The 21,976-nt window shown below is 39.1% G+C and overlaps 1 protein-coding gene across 1 annotated transcript in view; it reads right to left on the reverse strand.

Annotated features, from left to right (window-relative positions):
• Positions 1-21,976, reverse strand: part of SVEP1 (sushi, von Willebrand factor type A, EGF and pentraxin domain containing 1) — a 127,103-nt gene that overhangs the window by 67,117 nt on the left and 38,010 nt on the right. Inside the window, exons 4-9 of the mRNA XM_016213672.2 lie at positions 13,930-14,088; positions 12,707-12,886; positions 5,899-6,078; positions 4,832-5,026; positions 2,737-2,855; positions 1,455-1,584 (exon numbers count right to left, since the gene is read on the reverse strand). Coding sequence (XP_016069158.2) covers positions 1,455-1,584; positions 2,737-2,855; positions 4,832-5,026; positions 5,899-6,078; positions 12,707-12,886; positions 13,930-14,088 — 963 coding nt within the window. The remainder of the gene's footprint in view (positions 1-1,454; positions 1,585-2,736; positions 2,856-4,831; positions 5,027-5,898; positions 6,079-12,706; positions 12,887-13,929; positions 14,089-21,976) is intronic.

Below are 21,976 nucleotides of genomic sequence, written 5' to 3' on the forward strand. Positions count from 1 at the left end.
ATTGCGTCTTTTTATCTACTTTTGCCAAAAACCTGATTCCTAGGGTAAGGAGCCAGTTTGATATACATTAGTTATTTCAAAAATTTATGTAGAGTTCTTAAAGTAAAATGAATTTAATGCACTGAGTTTTAAAATAAACACGTTAAAATATACCAGAGACAAATGTCACAAAATGTCAGTATTTATAGAGAGCTAAATGAGTCAGGCAATAGTTCAAGGGTTTTATATAGCTTAACTAATTAAAAACCTCACAACAGCCCTATGAGGTAATATATTTATTAATTCTATTTTTTGGATAAGGTAATTGAGGCACAGAGAGGTGACTGGCCACACTACCTTTAAGTGGCAGAGCTGGGTATGGACTCAAGCAGTCTGGGTTCAGAGTCTGTGGTCTTGACCACTGCAGACGGCTACATATCTTACTTTTCCATGTAGTAAGTCTTGATTTGGTAGCTTTTTAATACCTACTGAATTGACTGAAAGCACAAAGACCAACTGGGTGATGACACAGTAAACCAGGCCAAAAAATTAAAACAGAGGACTGATCTATAGCAGTGGTTGGGAGGGTGGAGAGACCGGGACCAACTGCAGAGATATTAAGTAGATGAAACCAGCCGGTGAAAATGTATTGGCTGTTGGTGATGGAGGAAGAAGGGTCGAAGATGACTTCCAGATTTTTGCCTGGTGCCTAGATTGTTGGTTGTACCATTTCTGAGTTGAGACGTGTATTATGCTTGGGTGAATTTAAAATGCCTGCGGTACACCCACATGAGACATCCACAGTAGGTGGTTTTATATACTGATTTGAATTTCAAAAAAGAGATCAGATCTGGAGATGAAAACCCTGGAGCTGTCAGTTAACAAAATCACCAGGAACACTATAAAAAGAGAGAGAAGAGCCACCAAGGCTGGACCCCTGAGGATGATTCATGTTGGAGGGTTGTTCTGAGGAAGAGAAGCCCAGAAAAGCAACAAGGAAGGAAAAATGAGAAAAGTTGGGGACAAACAGGAAAGAATGGTGTCAGAGAAGCTGGGAAGGGGACAGTTTTGAAAAGGAGAATATGGTTAATAATGTAAAATCTAAGGGAGCACTCTCTAAAATAAGGATTAAAAAGTGTGCGGTAGGAGCAACTCTAGGGATCATTGGCGCCCTTGATGAAACTGGTTCACATGAGTCAAGAAGCCAGAAGCCAGACTTGAGTGACTTGAAGAATAAATGGCAGTTAAGCCAAAAGAGATGAGAAGCACTGGGAACTTTTCACAGGGCTCATATGGGAGGAAATCAAAGGGAAATAGTGATAGTTAAAGAGCATGAAGGTTTCAAAGGGGCGGCTTGAGCAGGTTTCATTGCCAGTAGGAAGAATCAGCAGGAAGGGAGTCATTAAGAGAAAGGGGCGAAGTCCTGGGGCACTGGATTATTTTCACAACCGGACCCAAGTAATCTGAATACTTACCAATGACCTTGATATGGAAAGTGCAGCTGGCTTGGTTGCTGGATAGGTCAGTTGCCGTGTATGTGATAGCAACATCTCCAATTGGGAAAAGGTAAGGTGGGGTGAAAGCTGGATGCACGTGGACTGACACCTTTTGGAGATAAACAATATTTTGAAAGTTAGTATCAATAGTACATTTATTCTGTTTTGATTTATATCTTATTAGTAAAGTTAAAAAATGACACAATATTTCCCATATAGTGACAAGGAAAAAAATCAGGCACAGTGTTTTGGTGTATTTCTTTCCAGACTATTGTATTTGCATAGTATATAGCATTGACATGATCCGAAATGTTGTTCCTTGTTTTTTAAGCATAATATTTTAAAACACCTTTTATGCTAGTTAAAGACTAGGTAATAGTCTTTAGAACTTAAGGTGACTCTTAATTGTAGCCATAATTTTCTGTAGAATATATGATAAATATATGATTTATTCTGTAGAATAAATATATTTAAGAGAAATCTATTGAAAGACATTTAAATTGGTCCAAAATTTTACTACTGTAAACAGCACTGGAATGAACAGTTTTGCAGAGACAATTTAAAGGTATTTTTATTATGTCCTTGTAATAAATTTCCATGGATGGAATTACTAACCTCAAAGTCATTAACATTTAATGTAGATACTAAAAAATTTACTTCCCAAAGCATAGTACTAATTTGCATTTCCACTGTCAATATTTGACAGTGTCAATGTCAAAGTTCCCACCCAAAGTTCCCTGATCTATATTAAATATTATGCTTTCTGGTAAATCAAAAATATGTCAGCCGGTCATTGTTTTAATTTGTAGTTTCTTAATATCTCACACTAAGACTAAATTCTCATATGTTTGTATAGTACAGATGTATTTTTTCCTTTTGTACTATATGTTTACCTTCTTAGTCCAATAGAAAATTATGATGTGATAAAAATAAATTTGTATTAATATGTTATGTAATAAACGTTCTAACTTTTGAAAAGTTTGAAGCATTTTCCTCTAGTTTGTGATTTGTTTTTTACTTTAGGAATTTTAAAAAATACTTTTGTAGCCAAATACATTTATTTTTTCCATTGTATTTTAAAATTTCTAATTAAGAACTCAAAGCTGATCATTCTTCTATCAAATGAGACATTACCATGGATCAGGAGAGTATATATAGAGAATGCTATCATTAGAGTATTAATAAATGTTCATTATCCCACGTATTCACAGCATATGTAGAATCCATTCGAAAAGCATGCATATGTCTGTATAAGCCCTACCTTTTCCCCCGAGTTGTCTTTAGCTGCTGGGATTTGCCAGGTGATATTAGCAGAGTCTTGGTGCTCCTGAGTATTAGCCTCTATGTCTTTAGGACAGTTGATTTGGGGGGCCTCCACATCTGACTCAGAAAATACACAAATCAATTAATATGTTGATAAATAATTCTGCATCATTTAAGAATGAGATAAAAATATATTAATACTCTGTGACTCATCTTTTCCATCTCAGTTCCTGATTGATTGGGAATGCACGACTGCCTTCAGGAATACTGGTCTCAGCGTGGCTCCCTCGGACCTTCGTGGACTGATACCTGCTGACCTCAGCCTCGCCTCACAGACCCCTGCTGGCGGGAACTTGCTCTCTGCGTTGAACACTTTCCGTCCCATGAAAGCTCCGTGGTCTTTCTTGAACCTTTGCCTGTCTTCTTTCATTTGCCTGAATCAATGCCCTCTTCCCCCTTTCCCTAGATAACTACTAGTCGTCCTTTAATTCTCAGCTTGGACACAAGCTCCTCAGAAAGCTCTCTCGGACCCCCTGGTCCATTTTAGGTGCTCACTCCACAAATTCCCACAACTCTCTGTCCTTCGAACTGTAAGACTCAACATGCCATTTCGAAATTAAATTGTTTCTCCAAAAGAATTTAAGGTCTTTGAATGCCAGGGTATCTCTTGTCCCATTGTACTATATATATATCTATGTAATAGGACTTTGATAAGTATTTTTTGAATGAAATAAAGAAGCAGAGAAAAATGAATGTTGACTGGCAGGAAGGGACTATACTTTAAAACAAGGGCTGTTAAGCAGAATGTATTAGTAGTGCAAAAAGGTACTGTCAAAACAAACAACAAATTAAAAGTCAATGATATTTTTTGCAGCATGAAACTTTCCACTGCAAACACTGAATTAGAAGTGGTAACATTACACATATCCACATTATTTACTGTAGAGCTAAATTCTTATTATATAATAAATCCCGTCATTTGAAATTATGTTCTTAGGTCTTCTGTAACATGTGGTGGAGCACATATATCTGAATTAATTCGTCTCCTTGTTTCTTTGCAATTTATTCAATTTATATTTTCATTTTCTCCGAGGGGTTTCCACTTGACAATTCCCCCCCGAAAGATGCATTAGCATACTGCCCCTGAAAATTTGAAAAAAGTAATAGCTTTGTCATTCACACTTGAATAACAGCTTGACAGGATTTGGAATTTGAGGTTTACAGCCAATTTCTCTTCCTATTCTTTGGACGTGGCTACATTTCCTTCTGGCATTTAGAGCTGTAAAAGAGAGGTGAACTGTGCATCTCATTCTTGTTTCTTTTGTGCACTTTCTCTTTTCTCCCTGGAAACTTATTTCCTATTTTGTCGTTAACTTTGGACCTCAGAAACTTCACCAGTAGTGAGAAGATAGATGCCTGCCCAATACTCGGGGGCTATTTTTGATCTAAAGGTTCAAGCCTTTCTGTGCAGCTCAAGGCAACGTTCTTTTACTGGCAGGAAAATTCTCGTCCGCCCACCTTTCCCTCTCTCTGGAACTCTATTAAATGGACATTGGGGCTCCTCGATCGGTCATTGGCATCTCTCAGCTTCCATCCGTTTGGTTTCACAAATTGGGATATTCAAGTTCTTCGTTTATTAGTTCTCTACTCTGAAGGGACACTCTGTTTGGTTCTTCAGATCGCTACTATTGTTTTCAACAACATCTGCTCCATGTGTTCGCCCTCCTCTTAGCTGTACTCATCTTTTAAATGCTAAGGCCTCTTGTCCGCAGTACCCCTCTCAGGGAATCAGCTCCTGCTGCAAGGACGGCCAGGCTCTCCTGTGAATAATGGGACACAGCTTCCAAAACGCACTTAACCCCCCTGGCCCCTGGCCAGAAACTCCCCTAAGGGAGCCTCCCTGATTTCCAGTTTCGACATTATCCTCATTTGCGTATGTCTTCTGTCATTGCCTGGCATGTTGTAATCGGGTTTTGCAAATCCGTTTATCACGGGTTTGCAGCAAAAATCGCAAGGAAGGACAGCCCCACAGTGCACCAACATGTCATTATATAGGAATCTGGTTTTTAGTCTGACCGACGTAGAAGACCTACCTTTACAAACAGCTGTCTGAGCTCTGGCGCTCCACTTTCCAGAGGTGGTACATCGCACTTCCCTGACTCCAGCTAAAATGAATCCTTGGTGGCAACTAAACTGACAAATTGTCCCGGGTTTGGCTGGCTGCCTGCCGCAGTTGGGGGGGTCTACGATGACACCTTTGGGCTTCTGAAAGGTGGCGCACTGGCGCTCTATTGTAGGGAAATGAGAGACTGTTATTTGTGTTCTCACAAACTGCCAGTGCCACACATTCTGTTTACCCGAGAAAGTACTGATGGTGCTTGTCAGGCTGATGTCTGTCAGTACTCTTAATAGTAGGTATGTCATTATTAATGAACTGAATCTGTGTCTAACAGTAAACTAATTTATTCCATACAAGTGGTTCTCCTCCTCCCATTTTTGGAAGTTGTATATTTCATTACACACCTGCTAATGCTCCTAGATATACTGTAGCTGACACTTAGTAAGGTTGCATTAAATACTACTTATCAACATCTCATTATCATCATTATTACCGTTGTTATTTACACCTACAGAGTTCAAGAAGCAGAAAACCAAAAAAGCTACTGAATTCATTCATTCTGGACCCAACTTCAGTAGCGAGATGTCACAACTCTTAGTGAAGGACATCATGCATCCTCAGTGCAGGGTATATGATGAAATAGAATTTTATGGTCTGTGTTAACATTCACTGGTTCATATTCTGTCTTTTCATCACGGTAAAAGTAAACTGTGTTTAACAGAGTGAGGGAATTATACAGCATTTTCTTTTTTTAAAAAATCCATCAAAATTGGCCCTATATTTTAAAAAAGGATTACCGTTTAAAGCTGTAAACTTCAGTGACTTGGAAAACTGGATTCTGATGTAGAAGTCTTTTTACCAGTGGAGGGGAAGGAGACAACATATTTACTTATGGCTGTATCTCTGTGCATGTGTATATATGGTTTCGTATTTATAATCATTTTGAGTCAATTTTTAGTTCTAGGTCATCATGGAAAACAGGGGAAGTCAGAGAGTAAGAGAAAGGAATCACCAAAGTTGCCGGGCCTTCCAGAAACTTACCCACACAGCGCGGTTCCAGGCCATCCCACTGGGCGCTTGCTTGACAGGTAAGCCTAGCACTTCCTTCTAGTCTGTACCCCTCATCGCAGGCGACCAGACACGTTGTCCTGTAGGACATCTCCCCCGAGGAGCAGCTCAGGCGGCCATGTCTGGGCTGGCGAAGACGAGGGCATGTTCTTACTGTATAAGATGAAAACCATTAGGTCACATTTTACTGAATATGGACAAAAATACTGATTATAAGTTTAATAACGCTGACACATCACAAGCAAGGAAAGGCCCTTTTCCTAAAATGGCAAACAGCAACTAACATGCCGTTATTTTCTGACTTGGTGCTAGACAACGAAAAGGCCATGTTTTACCAAATGCATCGCCCAAGCAATCGCACTGTGTTCAGCCATCTACCCACAGGTGGGAAGTTTAAACTGTCTCTAAAGAGCCTGGCCCCAAATGGACAATGATGCCTGTAGACTGGGGGTGCTCGACAAAGGCCTTTGCTGTGATTTTCCAGGCTACATTCCAACAAAAGGAAAGGGGCAGAGGTTCCAGGATCATGAGCAACCTGATTCTCAGATCTCATGGGCATGTCCTGGGCCTTTGAATGATCCTGGCCTCTGCAAAGCAGCCCAACCTCTGCAATCTTAAATTCCAGTGTCCTACTCTCTGGTCACAACTTTGGTCCTTTTAGTTTTTTCACTCTTTTATTCCCTCACCCTCACTGTAAATCCTAGTGCATGATGCTGACCTTGACTTAAGCATTACCATGGTTTTGTTTGTTTTTTGCTGCTCTGGCAAAGAATGCTACTTGCCCACCCAAAAACCATTCTTCCTAGTTTTATTCAGCATAATAATAGAACACAGCTAGAAGACAAGTCCCCACCTCTATCACTAGGAACGGCGGCCAATGAGCTATAAAATGAAATTGTGTGGGACTTCTGGACAAGCTTTTTAGGGGGAACCATCTCAATCGACAGAGTACTTTTTTGCTTTTCCCTCCCCTTCTCCTTCTTTGTCCTGAAATACAAACACGAGGTAGGACCCCAGCATATTATAGTATAAGTATAGGATACTACAGAATAAGTGTCATGCACTACAACGGTAGAGCCAAAATAAATAAATAAATAAATAAATAAATGCTGCTTGTGTCTCTGATGACAGTGGCATGATCACATCAGCTTTGGATTATCTACTTATGTTCTTCTTTTAGATGAGAGAAAAGCTCTTAATTGGCTTTAGACATTGTTAGTTGGCTCTTTGATACCAGTAGCCATACACAATTCCTAATTCCCTCTTCCCAGCATCTATTGTTTTCCTTTGTTGATTTCCTAGGAAAAGATCTCTCACCTCCTTCAGCTCATGGGATTTGTGTGTGCTCCAACCCTGCTCAAGGCTAGAGCGCGTGACCTAGGATCACATTACCCTGGTCTGAGAAATGAGCAAGTACAACTGGTGACACAGTTCCTTTCTCTATCAGCTTTGCAATCAGCATGAGAGAGCAGCCAGAAGGGCATTTTCTAAGCCCTGGATGCTGGAAATGTCCCTTCACGTCAGTCAGCCTCAACACCGCCAGGCGTGGAAGCGCCATGGTGTGTCCAGAGGAACCTGCATCTTCACAGTGTTGCTGCTTCTAACTTTCTAGCCCCAACCCTACATCAGAGAAGCTACATGAGGACACTCAAGCTGCTCCTGCTCCTGTAGTTTCCCAAATGATTCTGTGCTCTGAGTTCTCCTGGCAAGATACCCTCACCACCCAGCCCACCAAAATCCCATAATGCTCTATATTCCTGTTCATGACTGTCTTAGGAAGCCCAAAGCTCCAAAGTCATCCCTCACCTACCAGGGCCATCCCCATGCAGCTCCGATTCAAATCTAACTCCCAAACTCTTGCATCTGTCCTCTGCAATACATACATGACCAGTCTCCGACAAATCCCCTTATATCCTAAACTTCCCTTTTGAATTCTGCTTTCCCTTTCTTTGAATGTGCCAAAGGACGGGCACATACAATCGCTTTAATAGCTTGCAGATATAATCCTACAAGTACCATGCATTGTACAAAACCCAAAAACAATCCCTACAAAAGAACAAAGTTTGGTTTGCTCACAGATGGCACTACAGCAACCCTGAAGGCAACACAGCAATCTCTAAACAGTTTTGAACAAAATCATTAGGATTCAAGAATTTTATTGGGACTCTGGGTAAGATATATTTCCCTTTCTTCTACTTTTATGCATTTGCCATTTAAATAACTATCAAGCACATATTTATTTCTGATGAAAGCTTAATTTTAGAATAATAGGAAAAGAAGCTGGGGCAAAATATTCAGCATATATTCAACCGAAGTCACTGTTCGATATACGCTATTGTGAAGGAGCCCATTCAAATGAGGTTAGTCAGCAGAGCACAAATACCGTGTGCATTAAATATATGTTTAGGATTGTTACTCCTTAGAGAAATTCAAGAATTAGATTAAAGGTTAAGCCATAACCCCTTGTTTTTCAATCCCTGGGATGGTTATGAAGTGTGTGCAGGAGGTATGAAATCAAGCCTATAAGTTAGTACCTAATGCTATAAAACGTTAATAATGCAACATTAAATTTGTAAAAGGCTTTATATTTTACGCCAGTGTTTCATTTCAGCCTCAATTTTAGAAAGCTTTTCAGGGAAAAAATCACCTAAAATTATCCCCTGTCCTTATAATTAGAATTTAATTAGATCTGCAAAGTATTATTCTCTCCATACTACCCAACCTGAAACAGGAGTGAATCCCTACACAATGGCCACTTTTCATTTAATTCCAGAGGCCTCAATTGTAAGGCACACTATAATTTTGTGTCACAAATAATAATATTTATAAAAAATTTAATGCCACTAATGTTAAGATGCATCTCAGTTTTAGAGATATTCAAATATGGGGGAAAAGTGTTTTAGAATTGATGAAATATGGTATGTGTTTCATAGAACCATACCTCAAGTAACTAAATCCATTAATGTTGAGCCGGAGGAAGAGTCCGAATGTGAAAGTACCTTCATTCAGGACATCTTTGAAAACTGGTAAGTTAGGTAGTAGCTTTTAGGGGTGAAACTGAAGGGATCATAGGAAGATCCATGGTCCTGTAGCATCCCTTCCCCTTTGATTAAAGTTATTTTATTTAATAATAGGATATCAACTCAACATGAAAGAGAACAGGCCTGTTTTTTTAAAGTACATAATGGAAAGTGAACCAAGCAGACCATCGATATACCTATTAATCAATATACGATCAACATGTGTATTTGTTCAATTCACGTTTCAATCATTCACCAGAGGTATAAGCAAGAACTGAAGGGGAAAAGATACATTCTGTGCTCATAGTGAACTCACAGTCTAGCAGAGGTGATACACAATTTAAGTAAGTAATAAAGTAAGTGTGATGGTCTGTACTGGAGCGAGTTGGCTCAGCTGGGAAACACCTTGTTCAGAATCCCCTTATGTGGACCAGGTTAGGGTTGGTCAATAGAACTTCCGCTAGATTTGGAAGGTGGGAGGAAGAGTGGCCATTGTATCTAGACTTAATGATGGACAAATGCAGACATGTCCATTGGGTCGCAGTTTGTCTCTGCTCGGCTCCATCCCACACCCTGACTGCTGACCCTGTTAACCAGAGGTGGCCCCGAGCTCGCTGCTGGGTTCTTGGCCGTAGAGCATCACGGCATGGCTACACAGAGGTGAAGTTTTCCTTAAATTCCGTGACACGTTTCTCCCTTGTGGTTCCACTTCAGCACCTGGGGGGCTTGGACTGTCATACTGAGTTGGCGGTTAACTTCTCTGATACCCCAACTTCTCTTCTGGAACTTCCATTTCTCAGCTCCTTCCAAAACTGTGAGAGGTCTGATTCCTAAATCGGTTCCTTATGCCCTAACATGCACGGTGTGTTTTCCGTGCTTCCCTGCCTGACCCTGACACACAGGGCACAGGGACGAGGAGCGGAGGACAGGTCTGTGGATGCACAGGCCGAGGTTAAATGTCATCCCTCCAAGCTGAGGAGGCTGGCAACTGGGAGGGTTTACATATAGGGACCAAGAGCAAAGGCAGGGCGATGGGCAGCCAAGGCTGTCAGAACAGAGGGATGGCTTCCTGAGGCCGTGGCATGCCTTCTGCGATGCTGGGCTAGGGGTGCGGATTGTGGGGGAGTAAAGAGGCGGGGCCAGGCCTCATCCTAAGGGGCGACCTACCAGCTTTTCTCACTCTCTTTGGAAGGCCAGTAAGTGGGAAGTTAAAATGCAATGTTTTCCACCCTCTATCGTGAGGCTTTGGAAGGAGAGATAGAGATTTTAACTGTTGACTTCACAGGAATATTTCTTTTAAATTTAAGTTTCTTTTTCTTTTCTTATATTCAATTAGTTTGCACTCAATATTATTTTGTATTAGTTTCAGGTGTATAGCATAGTGGTTAGACAATCACATACTACTTTACAAAGTGATCCCCCAATATTCTCAGTACCCACCTGGTACCATATGTAGTAATTACAATAGTATTGACTAGGAATATTTCTAAGAGGTGTTCTTTGATGAACTGTTTCAATAATGGCATGTGACTTTTTAACCATTGGAGATCATGTGACTGAAAATGTTTCCTTTTGCCTTCCCACATAAAGAGCAGCTTGTCTGAGTTTAGAAATCTAGGGTCTAATGCTTTTCATTCAGAGTCCTGGAAACATACCTTTGTCTTCTAACATGGCTAGTAATGGGCTCCAGGCTAGTCTGATTCTCTTTCCTTTGTAGGTAATATTATTTATTTATAATTTTAAAACAGGCAAAAGTTTCTGTTTTTCCAGGGCATTCAGAAATTTCACTAACATTATTTCCAGACATGGATCTGTTTTTAATGAATATTTCTGGCACATAGCAAGTGATTTTAAATTGAACATCAAAGATTTTAGTTGTGTATATTTCCAAGATTTCAGATTAGTGATATATTACATGATCTTCTGTTAGGGTTTCTCCTCCACTCCATTCTCTTTCTGGATCCCTTACATAAGAAGAGTCTATTTCCTGTGACGATTTCTATGTCTCTTTAGCCTTTCATATATTTATTTTAATCTTTGAAATTCTGCTCTATTTTCAGAATTTCATAAGTTGAATTTCTTATTAATTTAGCCCTTAACTATGTCCATTCATTGTGCCAGCAATCTTTTTTTTCCCCCCCTAAAAACTATTTGCTCTCAGATTACTCCTATTTCTTGGAATCCTGGTCTTATTTTAGTAATGTAATTGCCTTTGAATCTCAGTGTTTCCATTTTTTCCCCCTTTATGTCTCCTTTGTTCAATTTGCTGATTCTTTTTTAAAAAAATATATCTTTATTGATTTCAGAGAGAGGGAGAGAGAGAGACAGAAACATCAATGATGAAAGAGTCATTGATCGGCTGCCTCCTGCATGCCCCTGACTGGGGACCGAGCCCCCAACCTGGGCATGTGCCCTGACCGGGAATCGAACCCCGATCGTCTGGATCCTAGGTCGATGCTCAACTGCTGAGCCACACCAGCCGGGCTCTTCATTTTTCCTCGTCTTTTTGTAGATATAAATGAGAATCTGGCCTGGGACGTGATTAAAGCAAATTCACATTTATAGATGGGCTCATATTGGTAGCTGATAAATATAAACAGTGGAGGTCTCCTGGGGTTCTCTTATGACCTTGCAGTGGTGAGTAGGTGGGCTTCCCTTTGGGGTGCTGTAGCCAAGAGAAGACTGGAAGGCAGAATCCCTTACCCTAATCCAGTGAGCTGGGCAACGTGGGGTCTGGGAGCAGGCAAATCCTCAGCAGAGTGTATTGCCAAAGGGTGCCCAGGGTATACGGTGGGTGTAGGTTGCCAGATTAGGCAAATCAACAAAAAAATGCCACAAACAAATTAGGATATCCAGTTAAGTTTAAATTTCACAACAATCAACAAATAACTTTTAGCATAAATAGGTCCCAAATTTGGTACTGAATTTATACTAGAAAGTTATTTGTTGTTTATCTAAAATTCCTACTTAACGGGGTGTCCTTTATTTCATTTGGCAGCCCCAGGTGGGGTGAAGACTGTATTTAGAAGCTTCAAGGGCAGGGATTCTCAGGTCCTTTGCCTTGCTCTCCTCTCACCTTTTCTTTGATAGCCTTGTCTTCCAACCCTATTGTGAAACCTTAGGGAATCACCTGGGCGGCAGCTCTAAGAAGTAGGAAAGTCGATCGTGGAGATGGCAGGAGTGGAGGTGAACTGAGGTACCATTCTGTTTGTTGTTTCTCTGTATTTGATGTGGGATCCTTAGGTTCTACCCGAGGTACTGTCCTCTTCTCTATGTGTCTGACTATGCTCTTGGAGATCTCACTTCAGCAAATTCCCACTTCCTCTAGCATGCTGCTACTCCAAGTGAAGGCTAGAGGTGGGTAAGTTAGCTAAGTGCTCCTACTGCAGGCTCCTGGTGTGGTTTCCTAAGGCCTGCAATCCCAGTAGCCATCAAAGCCTACTCTGACCATCCCCAAACTTCCCATGGCACCCAGTCTCGGCCACATAAAATCTGAGGTCTGGGGTAACCTGTCCATTTTCTTCCCAGGCAGGCCCTTCCTTTGCTTGCTCATGAAAGAAATATAAAGGGCATACTTCACAATGGTGTGGCCAATTGAACTTAGCAGTTCTGACTTCAAATTTCCTATAATTTTTTCTCTTTCTGTGGTCTGTGGGCTATGAAATCAAAAGAAACAAAAAACTAACTGGTCCATTAGAGTTTAAGTCAAAGGAAATCAAGCAAGACAATCAATAAACAATGTGAACTAGCAGTCTGCATACCTTTGCAGGAGCTCTCTGAACCGGACCACAAACCATTGGGTTGACACAAGAGGATGCTACTTCCCACGAGGTCAAATCCAGGGTGACACCGGACCCCACAGGCTGCATTGAAGTGGTTGTGGCAAGTGTTCTGGATAAAGTAACCATTTTCTGGCGGTTTCAGGGAAGGACAGTGGACAACTAACATTTACAGAAATAAAACGAAAAAGCAAAGTTAGCCTTTGTCTATGAAGCATCCCCCCCACCACACGCACTTTTTTGGTTTAAGAGGACAGTTTATACATACGGCTGACTTACCCACAGCATTCCCACTTGCATTTGAATTTCTAAGCACCTACTGTACTTGGAAGAACCCTTACATCTCACTTTTGTTAGATATTTACTTCCACTTAAACTTGAAAAACCACCCAAGTATTATTTTTATGCTTTAAACATTTTTTATTTTGATGTACATGTGGATACAAGATTTTCTAGTTCTTGACCTCCTATGTCATTAGCTATTTTCCTTTTTACTTAAGGTGGCATGAAATAAAAAATAAGGCCAGCAAAGGAGGGTCTGCCACAAATCCCAAGAGCCATAGCCTCTTGTACATGTTAGAGGCTAATTAAATGTTTTTCGTTTTTGATATAAGTAACACTGAGACACTTTACTTATAAAAACTTTCTCTGAATGGATTTAACTATCACCAGGGCCCAAACTCATTCTTTTGTTACTCGAATTTTTTGTTAAATTTGTCGCTTTTTTCTCTCAGATTCATTTTAGATCTTTTCCAAGTGGTAAATCTTTCTGGTTTCATAGTTATATTACTCCTGGCTCAGATCCCCTTTCTCTGGAGCAAGATATGGATGTATTCAGTGATAAGAAATGCTGCTTGATAAGAGCCAGACTTCCCACCACAAATATGGTTAGAGAAAGAAATACTAAAGATCATTTTAAATGAACTGAATGAAAACACCAGCACCATATCCCTCAGAGATTATTTATTTATTTTTATTTTTAGAGAGAGAGGGAGGGAGAGAGAGAGAAACACTGATGTGAGAGAGAAACATGGATTGGTTGTCTCCCTTATGCACACCCCGATGGGAACTGAGGCATGTGCCCTGACCAGGAATCGAACTGGTGACCTTCCAGTGCCTGGGACGATGCTCCAACCAACTGAGCCGCACCAGCCAGGGCGAGACCCACTTTTACGTTTCCTGTTTGCCAGTGGGGGTGGACTTACCCTCGCAGGTCTGGCCGGATGCCCGGTAGCCCTCCTTGCAGACACAGTCCTCAGGGGACGTGCTTCCAGGTGGAGAGGTGTGATTTTCATCAGGACACGGAAGGCAAGTGCTGACTCCTCCCGGGGCGCCTTCTGGTTTGTATGTCCCCGACGGACACGCTGTGAGCAGGCCGGGGAAGTTGTTTTATGTGGTGCATTAATTGATAGTTAACATTTTTGAGACTAATTGGGACGGGGGGATCCAAACAACACCTTTTCACAGTAAAAATCATAATTCAAGCAAGGAAAGGAATCCAAGTTTTTTAAAAGAATGATGGAATTTGTTATTTGCAGGTTATGAAGTTGCCTCTTCTGCCCTACAATTAGTTACAATTACAACAAAATACACCATGATATATCTGGGCTTTTTTGTGGGAAAACTCAAAATAGCAATGCATATAAATGGACTAAAAGAAATGAATGATACTAAATGCAGAGAAATACCTTCATAAGTATGGTATATCCACATTCCATCTCCCCTCGCCCCCAACCTGTGTATCTTCACCTCCCTCACTGCACCCCACAAGAGAAAAATAATTGTAGATATGCAAAAACAGCCCATACTTTCTGTTCAAAGCACGTGATAAAGGACAGGCGCAAGTGAAAGGCTTGAGGAAAACGATTCAACTGATGGGGAAAAGGCCCTTTGAAGAAAAAAGAATTAAGATTCTGCTTTTCCAAGGCTCGAGATAAAAAAAAAAAAAAAAAAAAAAAGATTAAAAGCAGGACTTAATTGACCTTGCTTCCCTTTGCACTGACATTGAGGCTTTGGATTTGTAACTAACTCTCTCTGGAGTTACACATCTAAAATAACTCAAAATTAAGAATTCAATAATTGAGAAATTGTGGAATAAAGGGACTTGCAGTGCTCAGTTAGGTCAATTAAATGTAACACAGTCAAGTATGCATTTGATTATTAAAAAAATAGCAATCAAATATGTGATGACATCATATGTAAACTCTCAATACAGTTTTAGCAAGTAATATTAATAATTATTAATGATTATGTTATTACTGAATGCATTAATTTAATTGTATTATGTCCATTTTAAAGATGAGAAAATGGAGGCTTAAAGAGATGTGATGAGTTGACTAAAGTTACTCAATTAGTAAGCGACAGAGCTAGAATTTTTTTTAGACCATAACATTGATTTATTGGTGAATTTTTATGACAAAAATTCAAAATTACATTTATCTTATTCTTAATTAGCAAGTCAAATATCTTTAAATGGTAGCATACTCCCTCTTCCTGTTGTCATTTGTTTAAGGCCTATTTCTGGGTAGATAAGCTATGGCTTATTTATTTTTTTAAAGACTTTTTTTTTTTTTTTTTTAAGGTTAACAAAAAATTGGAAGGTTGGAGTTAAAATTTAAAGCAAATATTTATGCAGCATTTACTATGTCCCAAAAACTGTTCTGCATATTTAAAAAAATATTATCTTTCTAATCTCCTTAAGAACCTATGAAGTAACTAATATTATTAACCTTATTTTATAGATGAGAAAACTAAGGCAGTAAGAGGTTAAATCACTGCTGAAGTTACACACTAAGTGGTAGATCTGGGATCTGAATCCAGATTATTTGGATCCAGAGGCCATGTTCTTTACTACTGCATGTGCTGTGTCTCAACTGAGGTCTCTCAGATGCCAAAGTCCTTGTCTTCACCACCATAATATGCTAAAAATATAAATGATTATTACTGAGAGACAAAGTTCATAACATAATGTAATTATTAGAAAAATACCATGCTTCTAAAGTTCTTGATTATATTCAAAAACAGAAGATAACACTTTTGCATGATGTACAGTAGAAAATTCTAGAATTAGATATGTGACTATTTAAGAATAAGAGGAACATTTTAAAAATAATTATATGTGAAAAATACTTCAGCAGAAAAAGGGAACATTGCTTCAAAGTATATTATTAAATATTGAATTATTGGATTATCATATTACTGAATATTTCTTTCTAGAAAAGTTCAGTAAATATTTGTACAGATCCTCAAAAAGATGCAAGACTACATGGTCTCCTTAAAACAGAAGTCAGCAGCTGTAGAAGAAAATGATTAAGGTAAACACACAGATGGAAGAGAAAATATAAATTGTAACAGCAAAATTAAAATTGTCATTGGACACAGTAAAAACAAGCCATAAAGCTCCAGAACAACAGAACTGAGTAGGCCCAGGAGAAGTAATAGCTGTGATATTCATGCAAGCATATATTCCTTACTTGAAGCTTTAGAGCAAAAAAAAAAAAAAAAAAAAATTAAAAATAACAAATCTCGAGTTGTAGGCAAAATTAATAAAAAGTGATTCACACCCAGGATAAAGGAAAGGGTTACAAGCATCTAGGTAAGAAAACAAGATACTTAAAAATTAAACTGATTTTTCACTTCTCCTGTACAAAAACAAATGCCAGGGAAAGGGGTAGAAAAATATACAGCTACATGGGGAAAATATTATAAACCCCAAGTTCCATCTGAGCAAGCTATTGGTAAATATGAGGGACGAGAAAGACATTCGTGGATGTGCGTGGCTTCTGGAAACAAAGCTGTATTTTACTGACTGAAAATAAAGAGCTCAGGTAGGGGGAAATGGCATTTAACAAATTGCTTGAGATTAAGTAACCAGTGGAACCTACAGTCTATGGCTAAATCTCTTGCTAATATAACTGTGAAAATGGTATCAAATAAAGCCCCTTGTTATAAAGAAGGGCGGATGATCTAAGGAAGAAAATAATAACCTTTGTATAATATAAAGAAGAAAGGTTTAAAATATGAGAGAAACTGGGGGGGGTGAGAAGAGGAAGAAGGCGGAGTTCTCGTTTCTTCATATACATCAATATGATAAAACTGAAAGAAAACTAGAGCTTCAAATTTGCATTTAAAGATATACACGAGTAGGAAGAGAGAAAGAAAGCACAAGCTCCCAACCAGCGGAGGGGGGGGGTAGAAAAGCACAGGAAAGAAAAATGGCAGGAAGCATGGGAAACAGCACAGCATGGCCCAAGATGACGGAACAGTGTCAGACCCATCAGTCATCGTGTCTGTCCCCCAGGTACGCTGTCCTTACCTCTGCTCTGGCGCACATCACAGTGGCACACATCACACGGTACGTAACATAAGCACTTGTCTCTCTCAGTGACCAGCGTGCTCCTGTAAGTTCACTTTTCAGTCACCCGACCCAGCCATTGCCCAGCCCACTGCCCGGCCAGCAGTCAGCCAGCCAAAGGGGAAGGGAAGGGAAAGCAAGCTCTGTTGGAAGGTGGAGGGTGGGTTTAGCTGGAGGGAGGCCTAAAGTCAGAGAAACTAACAGGATGAAGTGAAAGACCACTGGGCTTGGAGTCAACACAACTGAGTTGCAATCTTGGCTCTTCCACTAACAAGCTATGGGTCACTGGCAAGTGACTTTGTTTTCTTTTCCTACAAAATACAGAAGTTACAATCAGTGATGTCTATGGCATTTCCAATGCTAACATTTGATGATTCTATAAATAGAATAATACTAAAAAGTAAGTTAAAAATACCTTCCATATTAGCTGTCAGATTATGTGAACAGATTTTATAATTTATTTAAAAATAATACTTCATGAAAAGGAAATAGTCTTACACTATTATTCTCCAAAATCTTTTGAGTAATCAAAAGTTTACGAGACTGGAAAACAGTGTTTTGGATAAAAATATACAAAAGCACATTTGGAAATATATTGTGAAATTCATAATGATAATGGAAAACAGATTTTAGAACTATTTAAAGGCATTGCACAATTCTAGTGGGAGAGGTGTAATCAACCTCTCCAATGCCCAAGGGGGAAAATTCCTCATCTAAAACCAGGCAAAAGTGAAAAGACGAAACAGACTGTGGTTTGAACAAGTTTCACAAGTGATGGTAAACTGCTAGGGTATGTTTTTTTTCTTTTTAATATGAAATATTTCCTTCCTGGAAATGAACCAAATATTATTTCTTAATTGCTGTTTTTGTTGTTGTTAAAATAAGCAATTTCTCTTTTCAGAAACATCTTGGCGGTTACCAGCTACTATTACTGGAAGTGTGATTCTTGAAGCTAACATTAGATTTTTCTTCAGCTGATAACCCAATTTTTTGACTGAAGTAAATTAAAACATCAATCAGCTTGGAATTTGTAAAATATATAGAAGACTTCATTTTCTCTAATTTATCCTACCCACTAAATATCAATTCCCTAGATGACTATTTTAGTTAATATTAATTACATTATACAATAACTTACATTTCATAAATTTCTTTCCTATTCATAATCTAAGACTCATTTTTAAAAATCTCTATAAATATTAAGAGCCTTTGTTCCTTGCACAAAGGACCAGCCCCATCAGCTGACTGCAGGCTGTGCCCTACACAGCTCCAAGGGTGCTCATTCACATGGATGACAATGGCATCCAGGAGTTGTGCAACTCAAAAGCCCTAGTTCCTGGTATATCTAATAGGGCACCGAGCAAGTATCTGGGACCCCAGAGAAAGGCTCTTTATTATTACAATATTATGCTTCTCAACCTCATGGATTTGTTCTGAATAGGAATTTGATCCTACAAATAGTTGTGCTAGGATTTTGTTTATTAAAAATTTTTAATGTTGACACTATTGTAGATGTCTCCCATGCCCCCATTCGGCTTTGCCCACTTACCCTTGCCCTGGCCTTCACCACACTGTCCATGCCCATGGTGTATGCATATATGTTCTTTAGCAGATCCCTTCACCTTCTTTATCCAGTCACTCCCACCCCCTCCCCTCTGGCACCGTTTTGAGCACAGGAATCCACTAGAAGAGAACCAGTTTCTCCAACGCTGAGCCAATATTTTCACAAACATACGACAAGAACTTAGGCATACATACAAGGAACTTATTAGACAGCCAAGATGTTTTCTATTTTCATCAGTGAATTAGATGAGGAGACTTGTAACTGTCCTGGATTCTGCACATCCGAATCTGTGTGAAATGAATTAGCATCCTGCCAATCATCCTACGATTACTTAGCTCATTTGGCTGGAATACAGACTACTGGAGAAAATTGTGAATTTGAGCAACTGTGTGGTGCCATAGCAGCAAATGGCACCCTAGCTGCAGGACACCATGTTGCAAATGTAAACACCTGCTCAGGCTAGAAAGGAGATTACTGGCAGATTAGGACAAGTCTATCAAAAACAAAAAACAAAACCCTCAGGAGAATGTCCAAAAGAGGATGCATCAGCAAAGTTAATTGTCATATGTTAAGAATTAATATAAGTGCACACACACATATACACACCCATACACACCCACACATTCACACACAAACACAATTTGGCTGAATAAAAATTCTTCTGCATTGAAAACTCTGTATTCATAATGTCTTACCGTGTTTACCTTAAGATGAGAAATGAGATGAGAAATGTGGGATCATCCTGAGTTTTATAATTAAAGCTCTGTGCGCAAGGACTTTAGGAGAGGCCTCTAAAGACTATAATTATCTTCATTTATTCTTTCTAAAATAGCTAATAATTCAGAATCATATAAAGAAATTAAAATTGACTGTAAGCTAAACCCCTCTGGTTTATTCTTTTAATGTTTGGTATTTAGGTGATTCCAATTTTTTATAATTACAAACAATTTTTCAATAAACATATTGTTCCCTTATATCTTTCATCCATTAAAAAAATTTTAGGCAAAATGTTAGCTTTTCAAACTCATTAGCCTATTGTCAAATTATTTTATATTCCCATCATCAGTGATTTTATATATATATATAATTATATATATTATATAGTAATATATATATGTGTGTGTGTATATATATATATGGTACTCTCATTAGCACTGAGCATTACGGTTTTCAAAATTACCAATTGGTCATTATTTAAATGTGCAGTCCTGTGAATTTCAGTGCAACAGGGTTTTGAATTAAACCCAGGGTGGATCTATCCCTGAGATTCAGACATATGTAGGCCCAACAGAAGTTTATTTGCATAAAGAACTTGAGAACCTTATGGGAGAAAACTCCATCTATGGTACGGGTAATGTAATATTCAAAGTGTTACAACCAAGAATGGCATGATCATTGATCAGTGAGAACAGACATAGCTGTGGCATCAAGCAGAGTTCTACAAGCCCACCTATCTGCCAAATGTGACCTCTACAGGTGCTGGACTGTGGGATAGGCCAATGAACCTAGGAAAGGGGTCAAGTCAGGAAAGGGGCATTCAAGGGGTTCATGGTAGCAGCTCTTCACCAACCAGTACATAAGCATCTCAATATTGTAACAACATTTACAACTGTACTGATGCATATCTGCTGAATATCAGCCCGTCCTAAGGATCGAACAAAATGGTGCACGTTGGACCTAATAAACACTTGACCTTAGTAGTCAGTAAGGAAGATTCTGAGTACAGTTTGGGGTTTGTTGACAAATTTGTTTCCCTTTGGGTCTTATTATAAAGAACAACGAGTTATGAGTAAAGTCTCAGGCCATAGTTGCCTCTGGTATTTTCCTTTCCTCACCTCTTCTACCTCACGTCAGTAAGACTTTAAGGCCTTTGGGGGTTTGGAAAGGTGGGTTCCATCAGTTGCTGTTTTCCATGAACACTGTTGCTACACTAATTAAAAACTACTTTATGACTTGATTGATTTTGTAACCTCCATACCCATTACCTCTTCTTTTGGGCTACTTCACATTCAGTTATTTCTGGCCACAGATGCCAAAGTAAGATTCCTATACCAAGGCTCTGACCATGCCACTTTCATTCTCAAAAATCTTTACTGGTTTGCAGTGGCCAATTAACCAAAGGCCATCTCTGCAATCTGGAATTCAAGTCCTAGTACAGTCTGGCCCTACTCCTTTCCTTTCTTGCCCGAATCCTGCCATGTTCATAGATTTAGTCTGCTTTTCCATTTATAGAAGCTCTCGAGTCCCCATCACAAGCCTGCACTCCCCATTCTTCGTAAGAATACTCCCCATTTCTAACGGTCTAAATTCTACCTTTCAAGCTCAGTTCAAATCCCATCACCTCCATAACTAAAACTAAATATTTTTGAACAGCTATAGCATTCTGTATAACGTGTATTCCATATTATTTTTATTTTCATTTAATACCAGTTCCTTAGAACTAGATTAACCACAATTCTTGGTTCATGAGACACATTCTGACTTCTTTCTAGTAATTACAGCTCTATTTCATAATAAGCTACTTTAAGGCAAGTACTGTACAGCAATCATATTTTCCAAAGTACCTAAAAGATATTTGATAAATAGTTAAAGGAGCCAACAAACATACGTAAGTGATTTCCTTCTGTAGTTTTCGTAAAACCTGATTCAAAATGATCCATTCTGTGTGGTCTAATCTACTGCACCTTGAAGTACTACACTCAACTAGTAATTTATTTTCCTTCCATATTCCCATATTAAAATGTTTGGATTATTTTCTGACTAATCTGTGTGTAAATAAAATTGCAAGTATTTTAATTTGGCAACTGCAATGCTTTCAACACATTAACTTTCACCATGCCACCACCTTTCTCCCATTTCAGCCATTAAAATAGGGTGTGGTGCCAAAGACCGAGTGAGAATCCTCGAATGAGAATTCTGCTAATTATTACCAGCTCTGATGCTGTCTGACCTTCTTTAAGTTGTGTAACCAATCGGAGAACTGGATTTTCCATTATGCCGCCATGGCTGATTGTGTTTGTATCCAAGTAGTTGTAAAACTAAAATTTCATGACCCTGTTAGGGATGGAAAGGACATGACAAGTAAAGGGGTAATGGGGATACAGAGAACAAGACGGAACTCTGTACCCTTACGGCCATTCTAATCTTAAACAGATGATTAGAAAGAAAGTACTATGTTATATGAAAACACATAAGAGGGATGTTATCCAGATTTGAGGCAGGTATGGGTGATCAGGTAAGCTTTTTTGATCAATATGATTCCAGAGGTGAGACCAGAACCATGAAGGGAAGTGCAGAGGCAGGGTAATGACATTCCAGACAGAGGGATCAATAT

The sequence above is a fragment of the Miniopterus natalensis genome, chromosome 12, assembly GCF_054644295.1.
Source record: "Miniopterus natalensis isolate mMinNat1 chromosome 12, mMinNat1.hap1, whole genome shotgun sequence".
Lineage (NCBI taxonomy): Eukaryota > Metazoa > Chordata > Mammalia > Chiroptera > Miniopteridae > Miniopterus > Miniopterus natalensis.